General features: G+C 34.2%; 1 protein-coding gene across 2 annotated transcripts in view; it reads left to right on the plus strand.

Moving 5' to 3' along the window:
* The window catches only part of LOC123321778 (lysophosphatidylcholine acyltransferase), a 35,332-nt gene that overhangs the window by 4,213 nt on the left and 8,706 nt on the right, over positions 1-22,413 (plus strand). Inside the window, exons 2-4 of one of the 2 annotated variants that reach the window (XM_044909551.1) lie at positions 12,843-12,988; positions 16,317-16,531; positions 20,565-20,832. In XM_044909551.1, the coding sequence (XP_044765486.1) occupies positions 12,843-12,988; positions 16,317-16,531; positions 20,565-20,832 (629 nt within the window). Of the gene's footprint in view, positions 1-12,842; positions 12,989-16,316; positions 16,532-19,336; positions 19,552-20,564; positions 20,833-22,413 lie in introns of both variants that reach the window. The other variant, XM_044909542.1, reaches the window with a different exon arrangement.

Here is a 22,413-nt window from a genome sequence, read left to right on the forward strand (position 1 = left end):
GCCATTTTTTCACCGTTTCAGAAATGTATCATACATCGCCCTCATTTTTTCTAAGTCATTTTAAACTACTGTTGTCTTAAGTAAAAACACATCTTTATGTTATAGCTCAGCAAATATATCTGTTGGAAAAAATCATAGTGCGCCACTGGATTGCTATCAAAAAAGTATCTGTATAATGCTTTCATCTCAACATCCTAGCTTAAACAGAAACGGAGATAATGACTAAAGTTGAAATTTTAATTTTGACCTATAACTCGAAAACAAAAGAAGATAGAAGAATGCAGTTGATGGCATTATTAGTTTCTCGAAAAAAACGACCGTAATGTCCCATGCATTTTCCTCTTTCTTGTTGGGTTGAAAAAGTTGTAGTTTAGGTATCACCAATTTTGCCCACCCTGTACATTCGCGAGGTCAGGTAGGGGAACACCTGTCGGAGGCGAGCTTTGATCTATGTAAAATTACAATATCCGCACTTTAAGCGACTGCTGACTACCTCTTTTCCATTAAAAATCAATCGACGGCTTTTCGGTTGTTCGGAGTTGTTGGTTGAAGTGTTGAAGAAACATTACTTTTATTCCAGGCTTATGCCCAACCCGGTATCATTCATTCGCGATGAGAAATTAGGTTTTGGAAATAATAATACCTGAACCTACAACCAATTTGTCAATTTGTAAAATCGGTTACTGTTTGGTTGAAAGGATATTGTCACAGTATCGTTGGCCTAGCAATAAGCCAGAAAGAAGCATTGTTGTTTGGTCCTTAATATATAGAGGGTACCCTCCATATCGTTTAAATTTACATACTTCATTGTTATTTTCCCAGATACAGAGTCTACAGAGAAACTACGTTTTCGGATAACATTCGAAATTATCTCTGGACAATAATAGGCAATAATATTTTTTTATGGATGCGAAAATAAAGAATTAATTCGATTGTTCATCAATGATTCATACTAAGGATTTTCGGAGGACAAATAATGTACCTACCTCCATTCTTATGTTCAGATTGTTTCCTTGCTTGAATTTAAATTAGGAGGAAATGAACTTGAGCTACATAACAGAAAACAGAAACTATGTGGTACCCGGGAAATTATTGAATTCAAATTTAATTGTTTGTTGAAGAATGGACTACATGTTAACTAGTTTTTAATTAATGAACTCATGTGGCCGATACTTGATGAAAATCTATAATTCAACTAAAAACTGAATTATATGATTTTCACTAACATTCTTAAACCACAACAACCATCTGATGTGTGATTATACGTGTCTTGGTTTAACAACTCATGTTAGTGAAAATCATATAATTCTTTTTTTACTTGAATTATGGATTTTCATTTTCATTATTTCTCATTATTCTTTCGTATATAACTATAATTGACGAATAAAATAGTCTATCTGGCTTTCGTAATGTATGGTGTGATCAGGGGCGGATGGGACCACCGGGAAACCGGGAAGATTCCCGGTGGGCCGGTCGATTGTTGGGCCAGAGGGCTGGTCAGTTCGTACCATTTTTTTGCCTTCGGCGGAACATATTTGACGTCGATATTTTTATTTTTACAAATATCGAAAACCAATTCAAAATGAATGTTGGGAAAACTACCAATAAATATATGTTTCAATAAGTTTTGAAAATATTGATAAAAAACAACTGGCATAAACAGGGTGGCTTGAAACGTAATGAAATACAGAAGCTGCAAACAACTCTACACGTGATTGTATGATTATTATGCTGAACTTGCCTTATACGAATGTTTTGAGTTGCCAGACCATGGGACACGGGGTGTGAAAGTAAAGTTTAGTTATGTGATATTAAACCTCTGTTTTTAATATCACACTACCAAACTTCACTTTATTACTTCATTTAATATTATTTGACAGAAGCTTGCTCGCTATAGGAAATACAAAATCTATGTCGGCCAACTTAGTATTTGAAGATGCATAGATTGCAATTCAATTATGTAAAACGAAAATCTCCTAAAAAAGGTTAAGGTTATTGAGGAAATATATATTTTCTGACAGGATAGGTCTCTTCTTTGAGATCTAGCTCCAAGCTCCTTATATAATCTACACTGAAACGAGTTTTATAAGTATTCTTACTTATCAACAAAAAACTCCTACAACTCAATTTTCTTGTTTCTACAGTCAAAATTATCATTATTATAAAATTTTGTGTTTTCCACATCACGAAACTAGCAACATTAGGCGTGTTTAGCTTGATGGCCATTTAATTAGTTGCAGTATCAATAGTTTATAGGTTTTATTTAAGTTTTGAATAATATGTATGAGTGTTTCTTCAAAATTTATGTAGGTACAGTGGGTTTCTTACCCTAATAGCACAAAGTAGTCCTATGGACATCCATAGGACGTCCTCTTCGGACATTACGGACATCCATGGGACGTCCAGTTCTGGTACAATGGACGTTCTATGGACATCCGAGGGACGTACAAATGTCACAACTTTGAACAGAATTCGGACGTCCATCGCGGACGTCCAATGGATATCCCGTTGGGACCATCATTAGCAATCTCAACGGTACAAAAATTTACCACGACGTTGGCTATCCTATCTATAAGAATTTTAATATCCTAGAACCCAATATCTTACACTCAGACGCAGATATTATTTTTTCTGTGTTGTTCTCATTTTCATCCATACTTACTAGAAAGTTTTTACACTTGGCCCGGATTCGAACTCGCGAGTACGTGGGGACATCGCATTACTGAGTCTTCGGTGCAACCGTCCTAGCTACCGAGACCATACGGTATAACTACTTGTAGGAACATATTCATTATATTGTTAACTGATTTATGGAATAGTAGTCGACTAATACAGAAATACCATATAATTAAAACTGAAGTCTTGAAACTCAGATATAGATTATTTTATAATAGTAATTACTCAAGTATTTAGTCTTCGTTCATCATAACGTTATACATAATATAATATTCATAAGATATTCATATACTACAAAGCGGAAAAATGGAGTTTAGTAAAAAATAATATTAAATTTTGGTGTTCATTGATATACATGTATGTATTATTTGGTCCATATTACGTCCCTTACGGACTCCTAGTGAATATCCAGTATGGACATTCAAAAGATGTCCCTACCGGATATCCACTAGGTGTCCGTGATGGACGTTATACGGACCATGTAACATATACATGTTATTTGGTCCATATTACGTCCCTTACGGAATCCTAGTGAATATCCGGTATGGTCATTCAAAAGATGTCCCTACCGGATATCCAATAGGTGTCCGTCATGGACGTTATACGGACCATGTAATATATACATGTTATTTAGTCCATATTACGTCCATTACGGACTCCTAGTGAATATCCGGTATGGACATTCAAAAGATGTCCCTACCGGATATCCAATAGGTGTCCGTCATGGACGTTATACGGACCATGTAATATATACATGTTATTTAGTCTATATTACGTCCATTACGGACTCCTAGTGAATATCCGTTAAGGACATTCAAAAGATGTCCCTACCGGATATCCAATAGGTGTCCGTCATGGACGTTATACGGACCATGTAATATATACATGTTATTTAGTCTATATTACGTCCATTACGGACTCCTAGTGAATATCCGTTAAGGACATTCAAAAGATGTCCCTACCGGATATCCAATAGGTGTCCGTCATGGACGTTATACGGACCATGTAATATATACATGTTATTTAGTCCATATTACGTCCATTACGGACTCCTAGTGAATATCCGGTATGGACATTCAAAAGATGTCCCTACCGGATATCCACTAGGTGTCCGTGATGGACGTTATACGGACCATGTAATATATATATATAAGTTATATGGTCCGTACTATGTTCATCTCGGACAACTAATGCATATCCAGTAAGGACATATATTTGACATTGCATGTATTAAGTCGGTCAGGGACCATTTTGGGACTACATGATACGGACATGTGTCATATGGTCCGTATTATGTCCATCACGGGCATCCAATGGATATCCGATACGGACATTGTACATAAATTCTACTAACAATGGATATCCACCTTGGACGTCCTAAAACTGTCCGGAAACGGACGTCCAAAGGATATCCGATACGGACATTGTACATAAATTGGACTAACAATGGATATCCACCTTGGTCGTCCTAAAACTGTCCGGAAACGGACGTCCAAAGGACATACAAATCAAGTACATGGACGTTCCGACGTTAAATGGACATGAATTGGACGTCCCAAGGACGTTGTGTGCTATTAGGGTACGTAAGTGGGTCACTGGATTGCATCTTATTCGTTTAGCAAAATCTTGAAGTGATGATATTTCAAGGTCTATAAAAATATGATATCAAAAAAACTATCATACATAATCATGGAAAGGTATTATGGTAAAAAACTAAAAAACCATTTTTCAAATTAGTAAAAATTCTTCAGTGTCGACTGGCTTAGAAATTAATGGTACACAGAAACTATTTCTAACCTTTTTTTTCATTTAAGATTCCACCAGTTTCATTCAAAATTACCCTAAGGAAATTTAAAATCGAAATTTGGAAACTATACATCCATGTTGTGTATGGTTCAAAAAATACTTGATGTCAAATGTGAGAAAATTTGAAAATTTTCATTTTTTCAACCATACCAATAGACAACATAGATACATTTTCCGTTGATTCTATTCATTCAGATTTTTTGAGCAGCCCATGTTTATATACAGCTTCCTGAAGAATTTTTTTTTTTTGTGTTTCCCTATAATGTCTGCATGCTATCTGCGAACTAGGTGAGAACTTTCACTTAAAGCAGGAAATCAAAAATTAATATCTCGAAACTATTATATGAATAAAAAAAAACAATCAGGCGAAACGATTTTAGAGGTGTTTTTTAATGTCCCATGCAATAATATGGGAACATGGCCCAATTTTGTCATCGCCTTCTCGCTCCCACAAAATGTCTGCTCAATTTTTTGACAGTTTTCTGAATTGTAAAAAATCATTTGAAAATTGCTTTTAAGGTGCCATCTTTAGGGACTGCTCATCAAAATTTTTTTTCATGGCAACTGATGCTACTCCACTGAACCCCCACCTTAAAAGTACTTTTTTCGTTCTTGAAGTGGGCCGGTCTGGAAGAAAATTCCCGGGCCGGTTCGAGGTAGCCCATCCGCCCCTGGGTGTGATGCATAATAATATAGGGTCGGTTAAATAAGGCTAATGATGACATTGAGGCAATTTAAAAAAAACTCCTAATTTCTGTTGTGGAATCTTTGTTGATAATGCATAATGATAAACGATAGGATATGATATTCATGTTTTGATATTATATTTATCTCCTTTTGGAAGAATTGATAATGAATGAAAATCCAATCTAAGTTGACGGTTGATCTTATTACTTATAGTCGTGTGGGATGACTCAAGATCAAGATCAATAATTTCGAATAATATACATAATATATTAGTAATTTTACAGAAATAAAATAAAATCTACATGCACCGTTGTAAGAGCTAAATACCTACCTTTGATGCCCAACAAAGCTTCCTCGTTATCTTCTAACTTGAACCATTTTTATGGAATGGTTGACACCGCAGTTTTCTTCTTGTTCCAAGTTATCCAAACAATCGTACTACATAAAAATCTTGAATAATAAATGAGGCATGTTTAAAAAAACTATTGATAACACCCTATTTGTATTAGGTAAATTAAAGTTCGGAGTGGGGAGAAAATCCATTAAGGCAAATGTGAAGGAAAAAACTTGAGGATATATATTCGATGAGTAAACGACTCTTTGGATACGTGGATGTTACGAACTCAAAATGTAAATATGTTTAGGGTGATTCACTTAAAAATCGAATTTATTATTGTATAAAAAATCAAATGCAATAGAAATCTAGAAATACTGCCAATTAATCCTCGGTTCAAAAGATGCAGGCAGGCATAAAAAAGTTATTTTTAGTTCTCACAAATGATCTCTTTCGAACACAAGATATCAACCACGTCTTCCAGTTTTCTCATTATGACCATTACATAGCATGAAAATACCAAAAATTCAAAGAACCCAACTCTTGAAACTGAGCTGGACGTTAGATATCTAATGAATATTTGAACATTTTGTAAAATAAAAGTATTCTTCATATTTTTTCGTATTTAATGAGCCGTTTTCGAGTTATTTGATGTTCAAAAAATGAAAAGTATCTGTGAAATTTGAAAAACTGGGTACTTTGGCTGAATACAACTCTGTTTAAAATATCCACAGATGTGTAGTGTCACAGATTTAGCTAGTTATTCTGAAGATAATTTTGTTTTTCTAGGATGGCACATGCAGCTGGTTATGACAACTTTAAAGGGCTATATCTTTTTATCAGGGCCAAATCGGAAAAAATAGTGTAGGAAAAAAGTGTTTCTCTCGACCTCAAAAATCTACTGTTAAAATATTTGTACGAGTCAAAGACTCAACCTGTATATGCAAAATTCATTATAATAACCAAAACATCAACCCAATTAAAAACTAGACTCAAGATTCTGTGTTTTCTGCGTTCTTGGTCTTTGCATTTGATTGTGCAGTTGACTTCTTGTGTTTTTCTTGATTATAGACCGTACCATTCAATGTTTTCGTGCCAAGGGGTAGAAATAGACCATATTTCTCAAGGAAAAATTTGGAAATTCGACACAAATAATAACAGAATGACATAATTGACGCAGCAATACATTATTGTGAGGTGGTTAATGATAAAAAAAACTTCTTATATCTTCATGAGTCGGAGCGGAAGTTTCACGGTAAAGAAATATTTTTTGTTTCTACATATTTTCGGAATCGTGTCACTTTTAGTGATTACCTACCTAATAATATCGAGCAACGCAAGAAAATTAGTTCAATTAAACTGATACATATTTACCCAAATCAGCTTTCAGTTATTTTTATTGGGATTTCAATATTCGAGAATGTATCCTTAGATCAGCAATTAGTTGACTGGAAATTATGGATTTACCGAGGAAGTAAATTGCAACGTTTAAATATTCTAACGGTGAAAAGTAGTTCAGTTAAGTGTGTCGCAAAGCTTTCTTGTTGAAGATCTGTGTTTACTTGTCAATGAACTTCGCCTTCACCCAAGAAAATAGCGAATAGCATATATGTATGTAGGTATTTTGTAATGAAACATTGCACTTCCCGATTATATTTGGATTCGACGAATGCTGAGAGCAGTAGTCTCCTTGATAGTAGTTGCATGTTTTACATCGAAAGCGCAAACTAATGAAGTGAGAGTTTCCGCCGATAAGACAGTTTCCACTGATAGTTCATTGATCTATAAGGGAAAAGTTGGTGTTTCATGAAATAAAATAATCTTGGGATTTTTCTGAATGGACAACATTCATTTCAGGATATTTTTGTGAGCCCTATTCGTCGAATCTGATAAAAAAATTATTGCAGCAGCCAATCCATTTCAATTCAATGTGCGTTCATAAATAAAACTCAAATAATACGAGGAGAATCCTTCCATTTATCTAATGTACCAGTTCATACAATAATTTTGAGGGAACTTCAAAGTTCGCTTGGTAATTGTTTATTGTTTATTGTTGTTAATCAGGACACATACAGGTAATTAAATACCCAAAAAATGGTCACAATTTAGATTGAAAAAAAATAGAAGTACCTTAAAAAAAAAGCAAAAAAAAATGCTGGAGAATTAAAATTACGTATTCAATATAAAAAGAAAAAACCACCACAACAGTATACATCATCTATGTGGGCCGAAAGTCAGAATACCGCGATCAATGGTAAGATGTGATGAAATAACTCTTTAGCCTTGACTTGACAGAAATTGTGCTGAGAAAAAATGGGTCAATTACTTCTTTAAAGCTGTAACATTGACTGAGCATTCTATGAACAGGAGAGTTCATAGCGCTATTGGTTTGTCCCTTCGGTATGTGAAAGATGTCAAATTGCCTAATCCTCCTTATTGGAGCGTAAATATTCAGTCTGAGGTGATGAAGATACTTTCCAGGTCCCCATTTATCAATTTCCGAAGAAATATGATGTCACCAATACATCTGCGATCCTCAAGTTTGATCATATTAAAATATCGCAATCTTCTATTGTAATTTTCAGGATCCCCCCGACTCAAATTCATATTACACTTAAATCCTAAAAATCTCAAGAATCTACGTTGAACCTTTTCAAGACGATTAATATACACCAAATAACATGGATTCCATACAATAGATGCGAAGTTCAATTCATTGAAAACATAAGCAAAATAAAGACAGATGATTGCTCTGCAGTTAGAGAAGCATCTACTCTGCCTCAGTATAAATCCTAGCCTTCTATTGCATGAACATGAAGTGACAACACAATCAACATGTATATCAAATTTCAACTTTGAGTCAAATGTTACTCCCAGATCCCTCACGTGTGATGACCGCTTCAAGATGACATCATGCAACATGTACTGATATGAAAAGATATTTAAATTCCTAGTATAGGAAATTACCTGACATTTTGCTAGGTTCAAGTAGAGACCCCCTGTCTCACAAAAACGCATGAAAGCATTTAAATCATCCTGCAGAAACCGGCAGTCGTGCTCACCTCTGATTCGGAAGAATATTTTTAGATCGTCAGCAAAAAGTAAGATTTGACAGGTTTTAAAACAGTTTATTATGTTATTAATGTAAATAACGAAGAGTAGGGGACCTAATTGGGAACCCTGAGGAACACCAGAAGTTGACATGAAATACCTGGATTTAAAACCTTCTATAGAAACGTACTGTGACCGATTAAGTAAATATGATTCAAACCATCGAAGAAGCGAGCCGCGAACCCCAACCGCCAGCAGTCTGGAAAACAATTTTTGAGTACTTATCCTATCAAAGGCTTTACTGAAATCAGTATATATGCAGTCCACCTGAATTCCACAATCAAGGTAATGTGAATTACCTTCTGTATCTATTTTATGACACATGAGGAGATCTCAATTATTCCATATTTCATGCTGACTGTGTAATTTCTTGGAATTAATAAACTTCTACTACTAGTACTAAGTACTACTTTGTTTATAGGGTTATATAAACTACTGTGTGTTACATGAAAATGAGAAGACAGAAGAGATCTTTTCCGAAAACCAGTCGCGCAGATCAATAGGGTGCAAATTGATTTTTTTTTCATAGTTGTTTAAAATAGAACCGTTTGAATTGAGATTCATGGCATGATCAATTTTTTTTCTATTGTAGTTGTTTGAAAAAAATTTATGTTCATAGCCATTCGGAAACTAATACAAGGTCTTTGTGAATAATCATAACATCACAGTTGGCTTTGAATTACTTTATGCTGCTTTTTAATAAACAGAATTTCAAAATTTCGTTGTTGTACCGAATATACTGTTATAATTATTTAGGGAGACCCTGTATAAATAAAACGGCAAATGAAATTGGGTTGCCAAAAAATAGTTTGAGTAGCTATATATCTTCTACATCACTTTTTGGAAATGTTAAACACTGCGCAAAAAAATTAACGCACATTCTGAAAATCTCAATTTTAATGGAAGTTAACTCTACATTGACTTTATAACTTATTTTTTATGTTCTCTCGGGAAGGTTTTGAACGAAACAAGACACATTAAATGGAAGAAAAATTCAGGATTTCACCGAATCTTATATGAAAGAAGAGAAATGAATGTTTTCAAAATACTGAACTGCTGATAAGTGATTTAATACTTGGTATTTCCACCCCTTGCGTTAATTACAGCTCGGCAACGACGGTTCATACTCAAAATGAATGATCTCAAAATGTTCTGACCTAACCCTTCCCAGATTTCTTCGAGTTGGATTCCTAAGTCATTAAGAGTAGCTGGATGATTTTCTGAACTTCTCAGCCTTCTATTGAGGTTGTCCCAAACCTGCTCAATCGGATTGAGATCTGGACTTCTATCTGGCCATTCCATTCGAGAGACTTCAACCTCTTCAAGGTACTCCTGAACGATGCGCGCACGATGGGGTCTGGCATTATCGTCCATAAAAATGAAATTTTCACCAATGTATGAGGCAAATGGCAATACATGCTCTTCAAGAATGTTCCTTATATACTTATCAGCATTCATAGCTCCACTATCAACGACCACTAGGTCTGTGCGAGCAGTCAAAGATATTCCACCCCATACCATAATATGAACCGTTGGCTGGGTAATTCGATGGTATCTGGAACTTACCAAGTGAAAAAAATAAGGAAATGATGCTAAGGTACTCATAGTTCGCCTAACTAACTGTACCAGAATCTGAAGATCTTATTGCTGAACACCTGGAGGATGATCTCAACTCGGTTAATCATTTAGTACGGACCATATAGTATAAAATAACTTCTGCATACTTATAACATATTATTCCACAACATAGTACCTATGCATCACAGGTTCTACTAGAGATTTTATTTAGTTTTTTTTATAAACTGGGTATGAGTGAGCTATATACGGGGTGTCTCAATCGGGCTCCTCTTACATCACGCATGATGTACAGGTTGTACCAGATTCGACGTCCAGTAGGATGATGGGAAACTAGAATAGCTAGAGCAATACCGATAACACCTTTCGGAGCTCTTTTTCACAGAAACAAAGAATGGTGAAAATTGTAGCCTCCTACGATTTTGAGTTATTGACAAAAAATTAGACTTTGACGATGTCGAAAAATTATCATAACTTTTTTGTCTTTGAAGTTACAAATCCGAAACTTTCTACATACCGTAAAACGGGGCTACTTGATACACTTTTCTAAATTTTAGGTCTTACCTCGCTGTAACAAAGGTATACGTTCATCGAAACTAAAATTATTTTAGCTTACTTTGGGTTAAGGTCTATCAGGTGTAATACTCAGAAAATATCTAGCCCTATCCATATTGAAGAAAAAAAAATAGAAAACATTTTTCAAATAGCCCCATGATGGGGCTAAATGAAATTTGTTTGGAAATCGCATTTAAAACGCAAATATACTCACAATTGAGGCTATACTTGAAACGCAAAATACCTTTTTTGAAATGTTGAGACCCTTAGGTAGGTAGTCCATTTAATAAAAAGCACAGTAGTTATAGCAAAAAAATACTTTTATTTAGTGGTGAGTAGGAACTTACAACCTGATTACAAAAATATTAAAGGTGAAATAAAAGAAAAACAACTACAACGATTCTAAATCAAGTCAATTTTATTTGTCCTCTTCTTGAAATTTCGTATTGGAGAAGCCGTTTCTTTATTCCATTTATTTCGACGATGCCAATGTCTTCAACGCTTGGAAAAGTGTAAGCTGAAGGGTTTCATTATCATAGTCTCGATATTTTAGACTTCCTGGCTTGCTTTTGTAAAATCGCACCATTTTCAAGTAGCCACTGAAATGACAATAAAAAATGAATTTCTACACCAATGGCTAGTTAAACACGAGATATATGTTTTGACATTAGATTGTCAATGGAGGAAATGGTAGTCTCTTTCCAAAAAAAACTGTGTTACATTGCTCATAGGTTTCTTTATGTAATAGGAAGTATCAAGACACATAAAGAATATATAAAACTTGTTTTTTTTTTCAAAGCGACAAAATCACTATTAACCAGCACAACAAACCTCCCGCGTATCATCGTAAACTAATCTACCAACTGACAAGTATAGTAGCTAGTAGCTCCGTTTTACGATACATTTTTGTCACGTAGAATCCATTGACGAGCTCTGTTCTAGATTTAAAATTATAAGACAAACTTTTATTGAATTTGATACTTTTTGAATTGAAAAAAAAACGTTTGTCAGTTGATTATACGTATAAAAGTGCCTGTAGAAGGTTTAAGTTCCAGATCTGTAACTTCAAAGGCAAACAAGTTATCAGAACTTTTCGAAATCTTCGAAATCTCAATTTTTGCCAATTACTCAGAAACGGAGGATCGTAGGAGCTTTTCACCTTTCTTTGTTTGTTTCGTCATCGGTTTTGCTCTAGCTCTTCTAGTTTCCGAGATTCCCTGGCTGAACATCTAATTTGGGACACCCTGTCCTGTAAGCCCGAACTCTCTTTGAGAAAAATCAAGTTGGGAAAATAGGTAGATTAAGAGAAATATTGACTTTTTTATGTGGAGCACATCATATATGGTACTGTATTGAGGAACATATTCTATCTTTAATAAACAAATTCTTGCAGATACTTGTTGGTACTCTCTATATTGTTCCGTTTGAATATAAGTTGTTATATTAGCAAAAGATATTGCACTTTTCTTTGGTGGTTCAGCGTGGCAGCTTTTGAAACAGATAATATCACAGTAATAGATTCTGAGGTTTTAGAACATTTCTCTGATGAAAAAATCACGGTTAATTTTAAAAAATTGAATTTGTGACCGATTAAACCATAACATATAACATATAAATTTCATTAATGTTACGATTAGAATCAAATTAGCCACGGAAAGACCATATTATCCAGTATCGAAGAAGAGTATAGATGATGACCATGGTTTAGGTCTCATTTGACGTCATCAAAACAACACAACTCTCACCTCGACAAACGGTACAGAATGTTATACATCTGTCAATCTATATTTCCAATTATCACCTTATCAGGCGCTATATATATTCCTCAGCAGCTCTACGAAAAAGACGTCTATTCTGTTTTGTCGATCCCATGTCCCATGTCGAGATACCTTTTCGATTAATTGAATGAAATTCATCGAAAATAGAAAATCAAGTGTAGTTTGGAGAAATGAAATATACGTTTGCAATATCCATAAGAATTGAAACAATTGTTCTTTACTTTTGAAAAGTGGTACCTACTTATTGGGGCATTGGGCAATATCTATATCCGAAGTTCATCGCAACTTGCCATTGAAACAGAACTTATTTTTTATTCCAGACTGCACTTCTGACTATTATTCTTCTGCCCATAAGAGTTTTTGTAATATGTTGCTTTCTCATCGCTGGGTGGTTAGTAGCCTCTGCTGGACTGTGGGGTCTCACAGAGGAGGAGTTGTTGGAAAAACCTTTAAGTGGTTGGAGAAGGTAAGATTTTTCTTTTTATCAATCGACTATTCAACAAATGAGAATTTTTATGTGAATAGTAATAATAAAAAACACTCGTAAATACTCTGTAAATAAAGCGAGATTGATTCACATCTACCAGCAATCATGCCAATCATATACAAATATAAAAAAATCGACTTTATTAAGTAAAATGGAATTGCACATTCAAACAATTACAACAGTCATATACCTTGAATCTATTTTTTTTTTTCACATAAAGACAGCTTGTTAAAGAAAATATTTGTAATGATACTTTTATATTCAAACTGTTAGATATGGATCGATCTCAACGATTCGAAATACACTTCTCAAAAATTGGAATGGATAAAAAAACTAAAATCTGCGTCGAAACTTGCGTGAAATGAATGAAAGCTAGAACAGTTGAATTGAACCAAAAATTCATTCATTGAAGTTAACTGAATGTCAAAAAACAGAAGTTATTCTGAATGTCAAAAGTTAACCGAATGTCAAAAAACAGAAGATAATTTCTCTGCTGTTATTCAGTCATTTCTGAATGAAAGATTTTTATACCGCAAGCAACTTTCGTTCCAAATGCACTTTTGCAAATGATGGCTGCCACAGTCACTACATTGTTGTAATCCACTCCACACTATATACTGTACCTTTTGTATTTATTACTTGTTATCACATTTTATCGACTTATAACATGCAAATCCCAACACGTCCGGTAGCAGAAATATTTGTTATGAATCAATACTGTTACAGCACAGAATGTCGCTCTGAAAAATAGTTTCAACTGAGAATGTAATGAAAATAAAGAATATCCATTTATATCATTGGGCAGTGTACATATATTCGAACACGGAAACCTAACGAATGAGATTGTAAATTATGTTATTCAGCATAGGTATTAGGTTTATATGGTCAATCGGCTTCCTTCATTTTCAATGTTTTTCAATTCATATAGATAACACGGTTTTCATGATTCACATTTCAAAATCGATATGGATTTCAAGAGATGCAAAATGTGGAATTAGGCACTAAAACATTCGGCAATTGTTATTCCTACTCCTGAATTGTGTTACACCGAGGTTATTATTCTACACATTAGTTAGAAAAACTTTAATAGATATCTAAACTGAGCAGCAAATGAAGTAGGACAACCGAGAAATTTTCTGAGTTTCACTAGGTATATCTTCGACACTTTGATGATGTTTGATTTTGACCCCAAGATGCAAAGCCTTATCCTTCGCCTATATACCGCTGGCATAGGGTAAATTTTTTTCAATCCACAGTGGCGTGCATATGAGGTAGGTATGTTATACCAATAAAAAATCCTTTTCTATCGTTTTGTTGAGCGTTACACTTTGAAAGAAGCCACAAATGAAAGGAGTTTCATTCATAAGTGCTCAAATGGGAGTTCAGTGAAAATAGCATTTTCTCTTCATTTCTAGGTTTCTGGCTGACGGTTTCGTATGCAAATACTATCTGCCAATTACCTACCTGAAGATTAAGGATGGTGCTTCTCACCACTTAAAAAAAATCTCTGTTAGGCCTTCTACTATTCCCTCTACTATTCCCAAATTCTTTGTCAAAAACGAAAACTTTTGGGTGGCTTACATATACATTCACACCTTGTACAACAAGAAGAGATTGAAAAAAAATTTTGTACAAGTGGCATATAGACGAAGGATACGGTTTTACAATGTAAAGTTTACATATTGGGATTTAAATATAACATCATCAAAGTAATGTCGAAGTTTTTAGTTGGGGAGCCGACGATGCTAAATAGGGATTCACTCGAGCGTCGTGGAGACCTAATGGATTAGAAGAAAATAGAAAATAGGTTCTATGATGTATGCACTTTCAGTGGTTGGGAAAACACCTGCAGGTTTTCAAAGATGTAAAAAAAAATCGTCAGGTGTACATGCTCGAGATTGAGATACTGTGTATTCCCTACGTGTCTCTGTTTTGCGTGGTGGGGCAGGCCGTACGGAATAGTTGAAAATGGTAAAAAAAAATTTTTTCGAGCGTACCAGATTTTTAGAGGATATGTTAGGATATTAGGAGGATATGTCACAGCGGTCCTTTGAAAATGAAAAAGAAATCTTTACTTGTTCATACATCGTGTCAGCTTTTCATACAGATGGTTAATCGTGTTGACTCACTAATCTGACACTAATCAGGGGCGGGTTTCTTAATCTGATGGTTTGAAGATGGTGGCAAGGCATTTTTTTTAAATATCTCTCCTCCTGTACCTCTAATCGTTTCTGTATTATTATGAGAGTTGTTGATAATAAAATTTTATGCAACTTTTGTCTGAAGCAATTTTGCCTACTCTTAACCGTTTTCGACCTAGAGGGTGATGAGGGCGAGGAGCTTAGCCACACATGCGAAAGGCCAAAAGGTCAATGTAGAAACCCAGTCTAATGTACATTCATCGTCATATATCTCGAGAACGTTCAAACGTAGAAAAAATTGCTTCGAACAAAATTTGTAGAAAATGTTATGCTCTACAACTTTTATAATGAATGCGAAAACAATTTGAAGCCAGGAGAAGAGATAATTAAAAAAAAAAACGATTTTTGTGATCTTTATGGCCAATTTTTATGTTTCGGCTTGCTGAAACTGTCAGATTATATTTTTTCCGTTATTCTTGAATTATTAGCTTCAAAATAAGAAAAAAGCCACCGTGCTCGAGAAGGTACATGTGACTTTTTTGGCAAGTTTGGTGCCCTCCCACAAATTTTCGTCACGCTTAAATTGTCAGATTAAGAGAATATATATTTTCAACATATAATTTACCACATATATCTGAATCTGACATCGAGTTTGTACAAAAATCGTTTTTTTTTTACCATTCTGACAGGCTGTCCTAGACAATTCCCCCTATACACAGGTCTAATTCTTGGTAGAGGTACACTACAGAGACCAAGGTATCTCCCCTTATATTAATATGATACGCTCGAGTAAATCCTGAATTTCCCTCTTTGGGCTGCCCAACTATTAAGCTTATCAAACTTAGGGCCATTTTTTGGTGTTCCACTTAATTTGCTGCTTAGTTTATAATCGAATGAATGAATGACGTATTCTGGATATAGGTAAACATCATTTGAAACGAGGGTTTCATCGACAAATAATTCTTGTTTGCGAGAGAAAACATTTTTGGTGAAAAATAGGTATCAAATAAAAATCAGATAAACTGGTGTTTTTGAAAGTACACCAGTTTCGTTGTTAATTACTCGTTAAATAAAAAATTGCGGCCAAAACGGATTTTGCATTCAAGTATACCTTCTGTTTGATGCAAAAGTTGGAAATTCCACCTAATATGAAATTTTTATCCTAGCCGCCTCAAAGTGGTTTTGGCTCATCTGATTCGTGTCATATTCATAATCGGCGGTTTTCGAATGAAAATAATAGGAAATTTACTCGAAAGAGACGCTGCCCCTGTGGTTGCTCTAGCTCCTCATTCTTCCTTCGTAGATTGCTTGGCTATGGTCTATATGGGTGGACCCTCGATTGTGGCCAAAGGAGAAACAGCCAATATTCCGCTTTTTGGAAGTATGTGGTTGGTAATATTCGTATGAGTGTATTTTGTACAAGGGACTATTTTCAAATTCCCATTCATAATTTTCACTTAAATATCATTTATCAAACCTATCTTCCAGTTTTGCCTTCAATCGATAAATATTCGAAGATGAACAGAATTCGAAAAATCATGATTATATAGTAATTGCTGAAATTAATAATATTAAATATTTGAAAATATAGTGTCATAAATTTAAATGGTTAAAGTGCTTGCTTATTACCTACCTGATATCAATGAAAGAAGAATATATACATTCAACAAAAATGCAGAGTTACTAAGATAGAGGGATCGAACTTTCAGTAGTTCTTCATAATATCAACAACAAAAAATACAACAGGTATGATCCTTCTCGAATTAATATTGTTTCGTCAATTCTATCATATAATCATGTGCTTGTTCCCGGCCGGCCTGCTCCACCACCGTCAATACCATATATCTCATATCAGTGTTGCAGTTTGTTAATTTCTTTTCCCTTATTCATATTAGGATGGCGATTCGAATAATTATCTATATGCAAGGAAGAATGGACCTATTTCATACCAAGGATTATATTATGTTTTATAATCCTTGATTTCATTATTTCATATAATGTTTTTCTTTTGTTTTTATTCAGAATGTTTTAAGGATTTCTTCTCCAGAAGAGAAGTTAGTTCAAAATAGCCAGCCAAGGAAATTGATGGCTAGAGTACATAGAGGGATGACTAAAATATCCTAACATAATTTTTTTTTCATACTAGAGCTCCGAGGATCAAAATGAACGGTTCAGTCTACGATGAACTGCATATTCCTCATTTTTTAAGTTCAAAATGGCCGGCCAATAAAATTGATGGATGTATCATGTATCAGATGTACTAGGAAAAAAATTTCTTTTATTCTGACAATCCTAGAACCCCACCTGCAACAATCAAAGTGCCCCGATATTCTGTTTACGATGGAGCGCATCTTCTTTTTTTTCGGAAATTTAAAATAGCCATCCAAGAAAATTTTCTTGGTATTATAAATCCCTCCTTGTATATCCTAGCTTATTATTCGCTTCGCCATCCTATTCTAAATAAGGGAAAAAATCAACAGACTGCAGCATTTGATATCAGACTTACGATATTGACCGTGGTCGAATAGTCATTCTTGAAACAGGAGTAAACATAACTACGATGTTGATTGGATTCTTGATTTTTTCTGCTTATTCTTGTGATTATTTTTTTTATTGATTTTTCTTGTGATTATTTTTTTTATTGATTTTTCTTGTGATTATTTTTTTTATTGATTTGGTGGTAAAAAATGGATCCTCCGAAAAGGTAGACCGCTGGACCTACTAATATAAAATCATATCAAACCAGTAAAAAAAAACAATTAAATAAAATAGTTAAATGTACGTACACTGATAATTGGAACTCAATTATTATTCTTCCTTCTCAGTTCTTGTGGAAAGCACCTCTACCCTTTTATTTCTGAAAGGGTTTCATATTTATAAAAATGAAAATTTTAGTATGGAATAATTAAAAAAATAATTTTCATATTTTAAATTTTATCTGAGACCCATTTGAAATACATCTCCACTTTTCAGTAATACTAATTTTTTCTGCGTTTAGGATTTTTCTGATGATTAAGCTAAATTAATTCGTGAGTTTCCCATTTAATCAATGAAGATTCAAGAACAATTCCTTATATCGAGTGTTTCATCCACTGACTATTGGTCCTATTTATTTGATTTAAGTCCAGATGCAGGAAAGTCCATTAAAATTCAATACTTCATTAAAATCTTAATCCTCCATTTTCCCCTTCAAAAATGACAGTTTTAAATTTTGATGGGACATCAAATCTTAATAGACTTCCCTGCAACCGGGCCTTATTTATTTATTATTCCATGTGAAAAAACTATTAGGGGTGTAGTTTTGATTTAAGCTGCTGATAGTTCGGAAAAATTACCTATTCCGTTAATAATTACCGAAGAGAAAGTTATATCGAAAAGTCATAAGATTTTGACAAATTAAAACATCCCAATTTTCTATTGTTGCATTTGAATGTGAATGTTTTGAAAATAGTCTCTTAGCCTAATTGTTACAAAGAGTTTCGTTTGTTGTAGTTCATTATTGTACGAAATGATAAACGCTAGTTTTCTTTGTGTTTTAGGAATGCTGTAGGACATATGCAATACCTATTCTGATTTCCAATACTAACTCAGTAGATTTATATCTTTTCTTATATTAGGTACTATTATTGGATAAGACAAATTTGATATTTCTATAAAATGGAAAAGAATTGATGAAAATCGAAAACTAATACCTTTCTGATATTGAGTTGATGTGACCGAAACTTCCTCAAATTATTTTAATCAAATCACATGTATACACGTGATTTAACCTATGCAAATAATTAAATGACTTTCATCAAGTTTCCGTCACATCATAATTTTTCTCAACTCGCCAAAAAAGACGAATATCTTGAATCTATTTTATGTGTTTTATTTAAGTTCAACGTCTTTTACTTAATAAAATAAGAAATAATGAATTAAATGTATGGCTTCTAAAGATAGTCAGACTAAATTGGGAACTGTAACAATAAAACAATCAAATATATTTTTATATTTTGATCCATCATCTCGATAAGTAAAGAAAACAAACCATTAAATATTTTACAATAAAATGAGTTGCCCATTTTTATATTTTTTTCTTATTTTTTTCACACATGGTTTACATGGTGATGTTTCCATATTATTTTATGTTTGAATCTTTTTTTTATATTATTTAGTTCTGACTTTTATTTTTTTTTACAATCAGACAATTAGTTCCCGTGGTGTGCTTTTTCGGAAAATTCACCTGCTGGGCTGGTGGCATGTACTTAATAGTGAAGGGAAAGAAAGCACCCAGAAGTGAAGCTCCAATACTAGTAATGGCTCCTCATAGCACATTCTTGGATGCTGGAATAATATATTCAATTGGATCGCCATCTATTATTGCTAAACGGGAATACAAAAACAACCAATACATAACGAGTAGGTTTTTTAATATATAATTTTAATCACTCATGGAATTTTACTCTAATTTTGTGAAAAAAGTTCTGTGAAAACTTATGTGGAGACTTTCAAGAAGATGCGCCATCAACCATCATTCGGAGTACTAACAGAAAGACGTTTCTTACGAAGAAGAACTGAATATCGTTTCGGTGTTTTTTGAACCCATCAGAGCAACTGACGGAATATATTGAATGAACAGATTACAGAGTAGAATGATTGAATGCTAGCACGCGCTAGGAAAGTAAAAGTAATCTTCCGAGGCCAAGCAGGCAATAACCCAACTTAATTCCCTCTCCATGATTGGATGCAAGCCACCATATTTGTTCTGGAAATCATGGATAGGGAATTCGAAATCTTGAAGGAGAACAGTTTAAGGATGAAGTTGAGAAAGATAACATAAAACATTTTGGACATTGGCATCGTCAAGAATTGAATAGAAATTATACGATATTAAATACATTCATAGTTTGCTGCATTTTTATATGAGAATGTAGATTTTACCATAAATGATGAGCTATTTGAATTTTATGGAGTAGCTGTTGTGCTAGGAATACTTTTGATGCATGATGTATTTATTCCATGAAAGCCTGGCAATGTATGTCATAAGTACTAACTGACTGGTAACTTTCATGAGGCAACAGTTGAAAACCTTATGTGTTTGGATTAAATTCATATTTCGGATCGATTGATACTATTTGGCCCATTTTTTTTCACCTAATAATTGTGTCTCTGTCAGTGGAACCGTAAAATGCAAAATAAGTTTCTAATTCCAATAGGTTTGTTCTAGAAGAAAGACACAAGTGTCCAAATGACTCACCAATATCTCAGACAATTTAGAAAGACACCAGTCATTTACAAACTCTGGTCAATATATTCGAAATACTTACTACAATTAGTGCTAGCTAGAATAACATTTTGTGATTTGCAATTTGCATTTGTATTTTTACTAACTCAAATAAAAAATGGTAACTGTTAAATCTGAATTTTTCAAGAACTCATCAATTTCACCCAGCCAATCTACGTGTTCAGAGATGATCCAGACTCTAGACATAATACCATTAAGGAAATAATAAAGAGGGCAACTTCCAAATTAGACTGGCCACAAATTCTGATATTTCCGGAAGGTACCTGCACGAATAGATCATGTTTAATAACCTTCAAAGCTGGTGCATTTTACCCAGGAGTGCCTGTTCAACCTGTATGCATCAGGTATCCCAATAAAATTGATACGGTTACATGGACATGGGATGGACCAGGAGCGTGAGTACCTTGAACTGTTTTCTCTGGAAATCTTGTAGCTACTCCTGAAGAAAATTATTTGTAGTGAGGATATTTTTCGCGATCCTGATAATTCAAGAGAAATACTTGCAATATGTATATTTGATATGATACTAGGAGCTTTGTGCTTGGAATATTATGAACTAATTAGCTCTATTTCAAATTCACTTTCGGTTAGTCAGGTAGACCGGTACATTGCCTATGCGTATGGTCCGTATATACACATTTGGTAACCGAAAGTTACCAGAGCGGTTACTCTGGTGACTGATATTGAACCAAATTGTCAGGAATTCGACATATACGGACCGCCCATTTACTAACCAGAAGTAACCAAAGTGTATATACGGACCACAGCCTTTGCGTATGGTCCGTATATACACATTTGGTAACCGAAAGTTACCAGAGCAGTTACTCTGGTGACTGATATTGAACCAAATTGTCAGGAATTCGACATATACGGACCGCCCACTTACTAACCAGAAGTAACCAAAGTGTATATACGGACCACAGCCTATATCTCGCCTTCCAGTTCCAGAGTTCTAAAGAACTCCAGTATTTAGGATGACTGATAGTTGGGGAGCCCAAGAGGGAAATCCGGGATTTACTCGAGCGTGTCAGATTAATATAAGGGGGACACTTTGGACCCTGTAGAGTACCTTTACCAAAAATTAGTCCTGTATATAGGGGGAATTGTCTAGTACAGCCTGTCAGAATAGTAAAAAAAAAGATCATAGTACATACTCGAGCGTGTGAGATTAAGATATATTTGGTTAATTAAATGTTGAAAAGTATATATTCTCTTAATCTGACAATTTAAGCGTGACGAAAATGTGTGGGAGGGAACCAAAGTTTCAAAAAGAAAGTCACGTGTACATTCTCGAGCGCGGTGGCGTTTTTTCTTATTTTGAAGCTAATGATTCAAGAATAACGGACAAAATATAATCTGACAGTTTTAGCGAGCCGAAACAATAAAAATTGGTCATAAAGGCCACAAAAATCAGTTTTTTTGAATTATCTCCTTCCCTGGGCTTCAAATCTTTTTTGCATTCATTATAAAAGTTGTAGAGCATAACATTTTCTACAAATTTTGTCCGAAGCAATTTTTTCTACGTTCAAACATTTTTGAGATATATGGCGATTAATGCGGGGGTATAGCGATACATGTTGAAGCAAAATTCACTCGTTGGAAAATAGTACATTCTAAGGTTCAGTCACAGAAAACACTAAAATTTTCGTAACTAATTTCGAAATTGTCATCATTAAAATACCTTGTCATTTTGACAATTGTAGATTAGACTGGGATTCTACATTGACCTTGCCCTTTCGCATGTGTGACTAAGCTTCTCGCCCTTATCGCCCTCTAACTCGAGAACGGTTAAGAGTATGTAAAATTGCTTCAGACAAAAGTTGTGCAGAATTTTATTATCTAAAACTTTCATATTGAATACAAAAACGATTAGATGTACAGGGAGGGAAAATTTCGAAAAAAAGGGATTTTTATCATATTCAAAGTGTCAGATTAAGAAAACTCCCCCCTGATTAGTGTCAGATTAATGGGTCAAC

This window comes from Coccinella septempunctata, chromosome 1 (assembly GCF_907165205.1).
Source record: "Coccinella septempunctata chromosome 1, icCocSept1.1, whole genome shotgun sequence".
Classification (NCBI taxonomy): Eukaryota; Metazoa; Arthropoda; class Insecta; order Coleoptera; family Coccinellidae; genus Coccinella; species Coccinella septempunctata.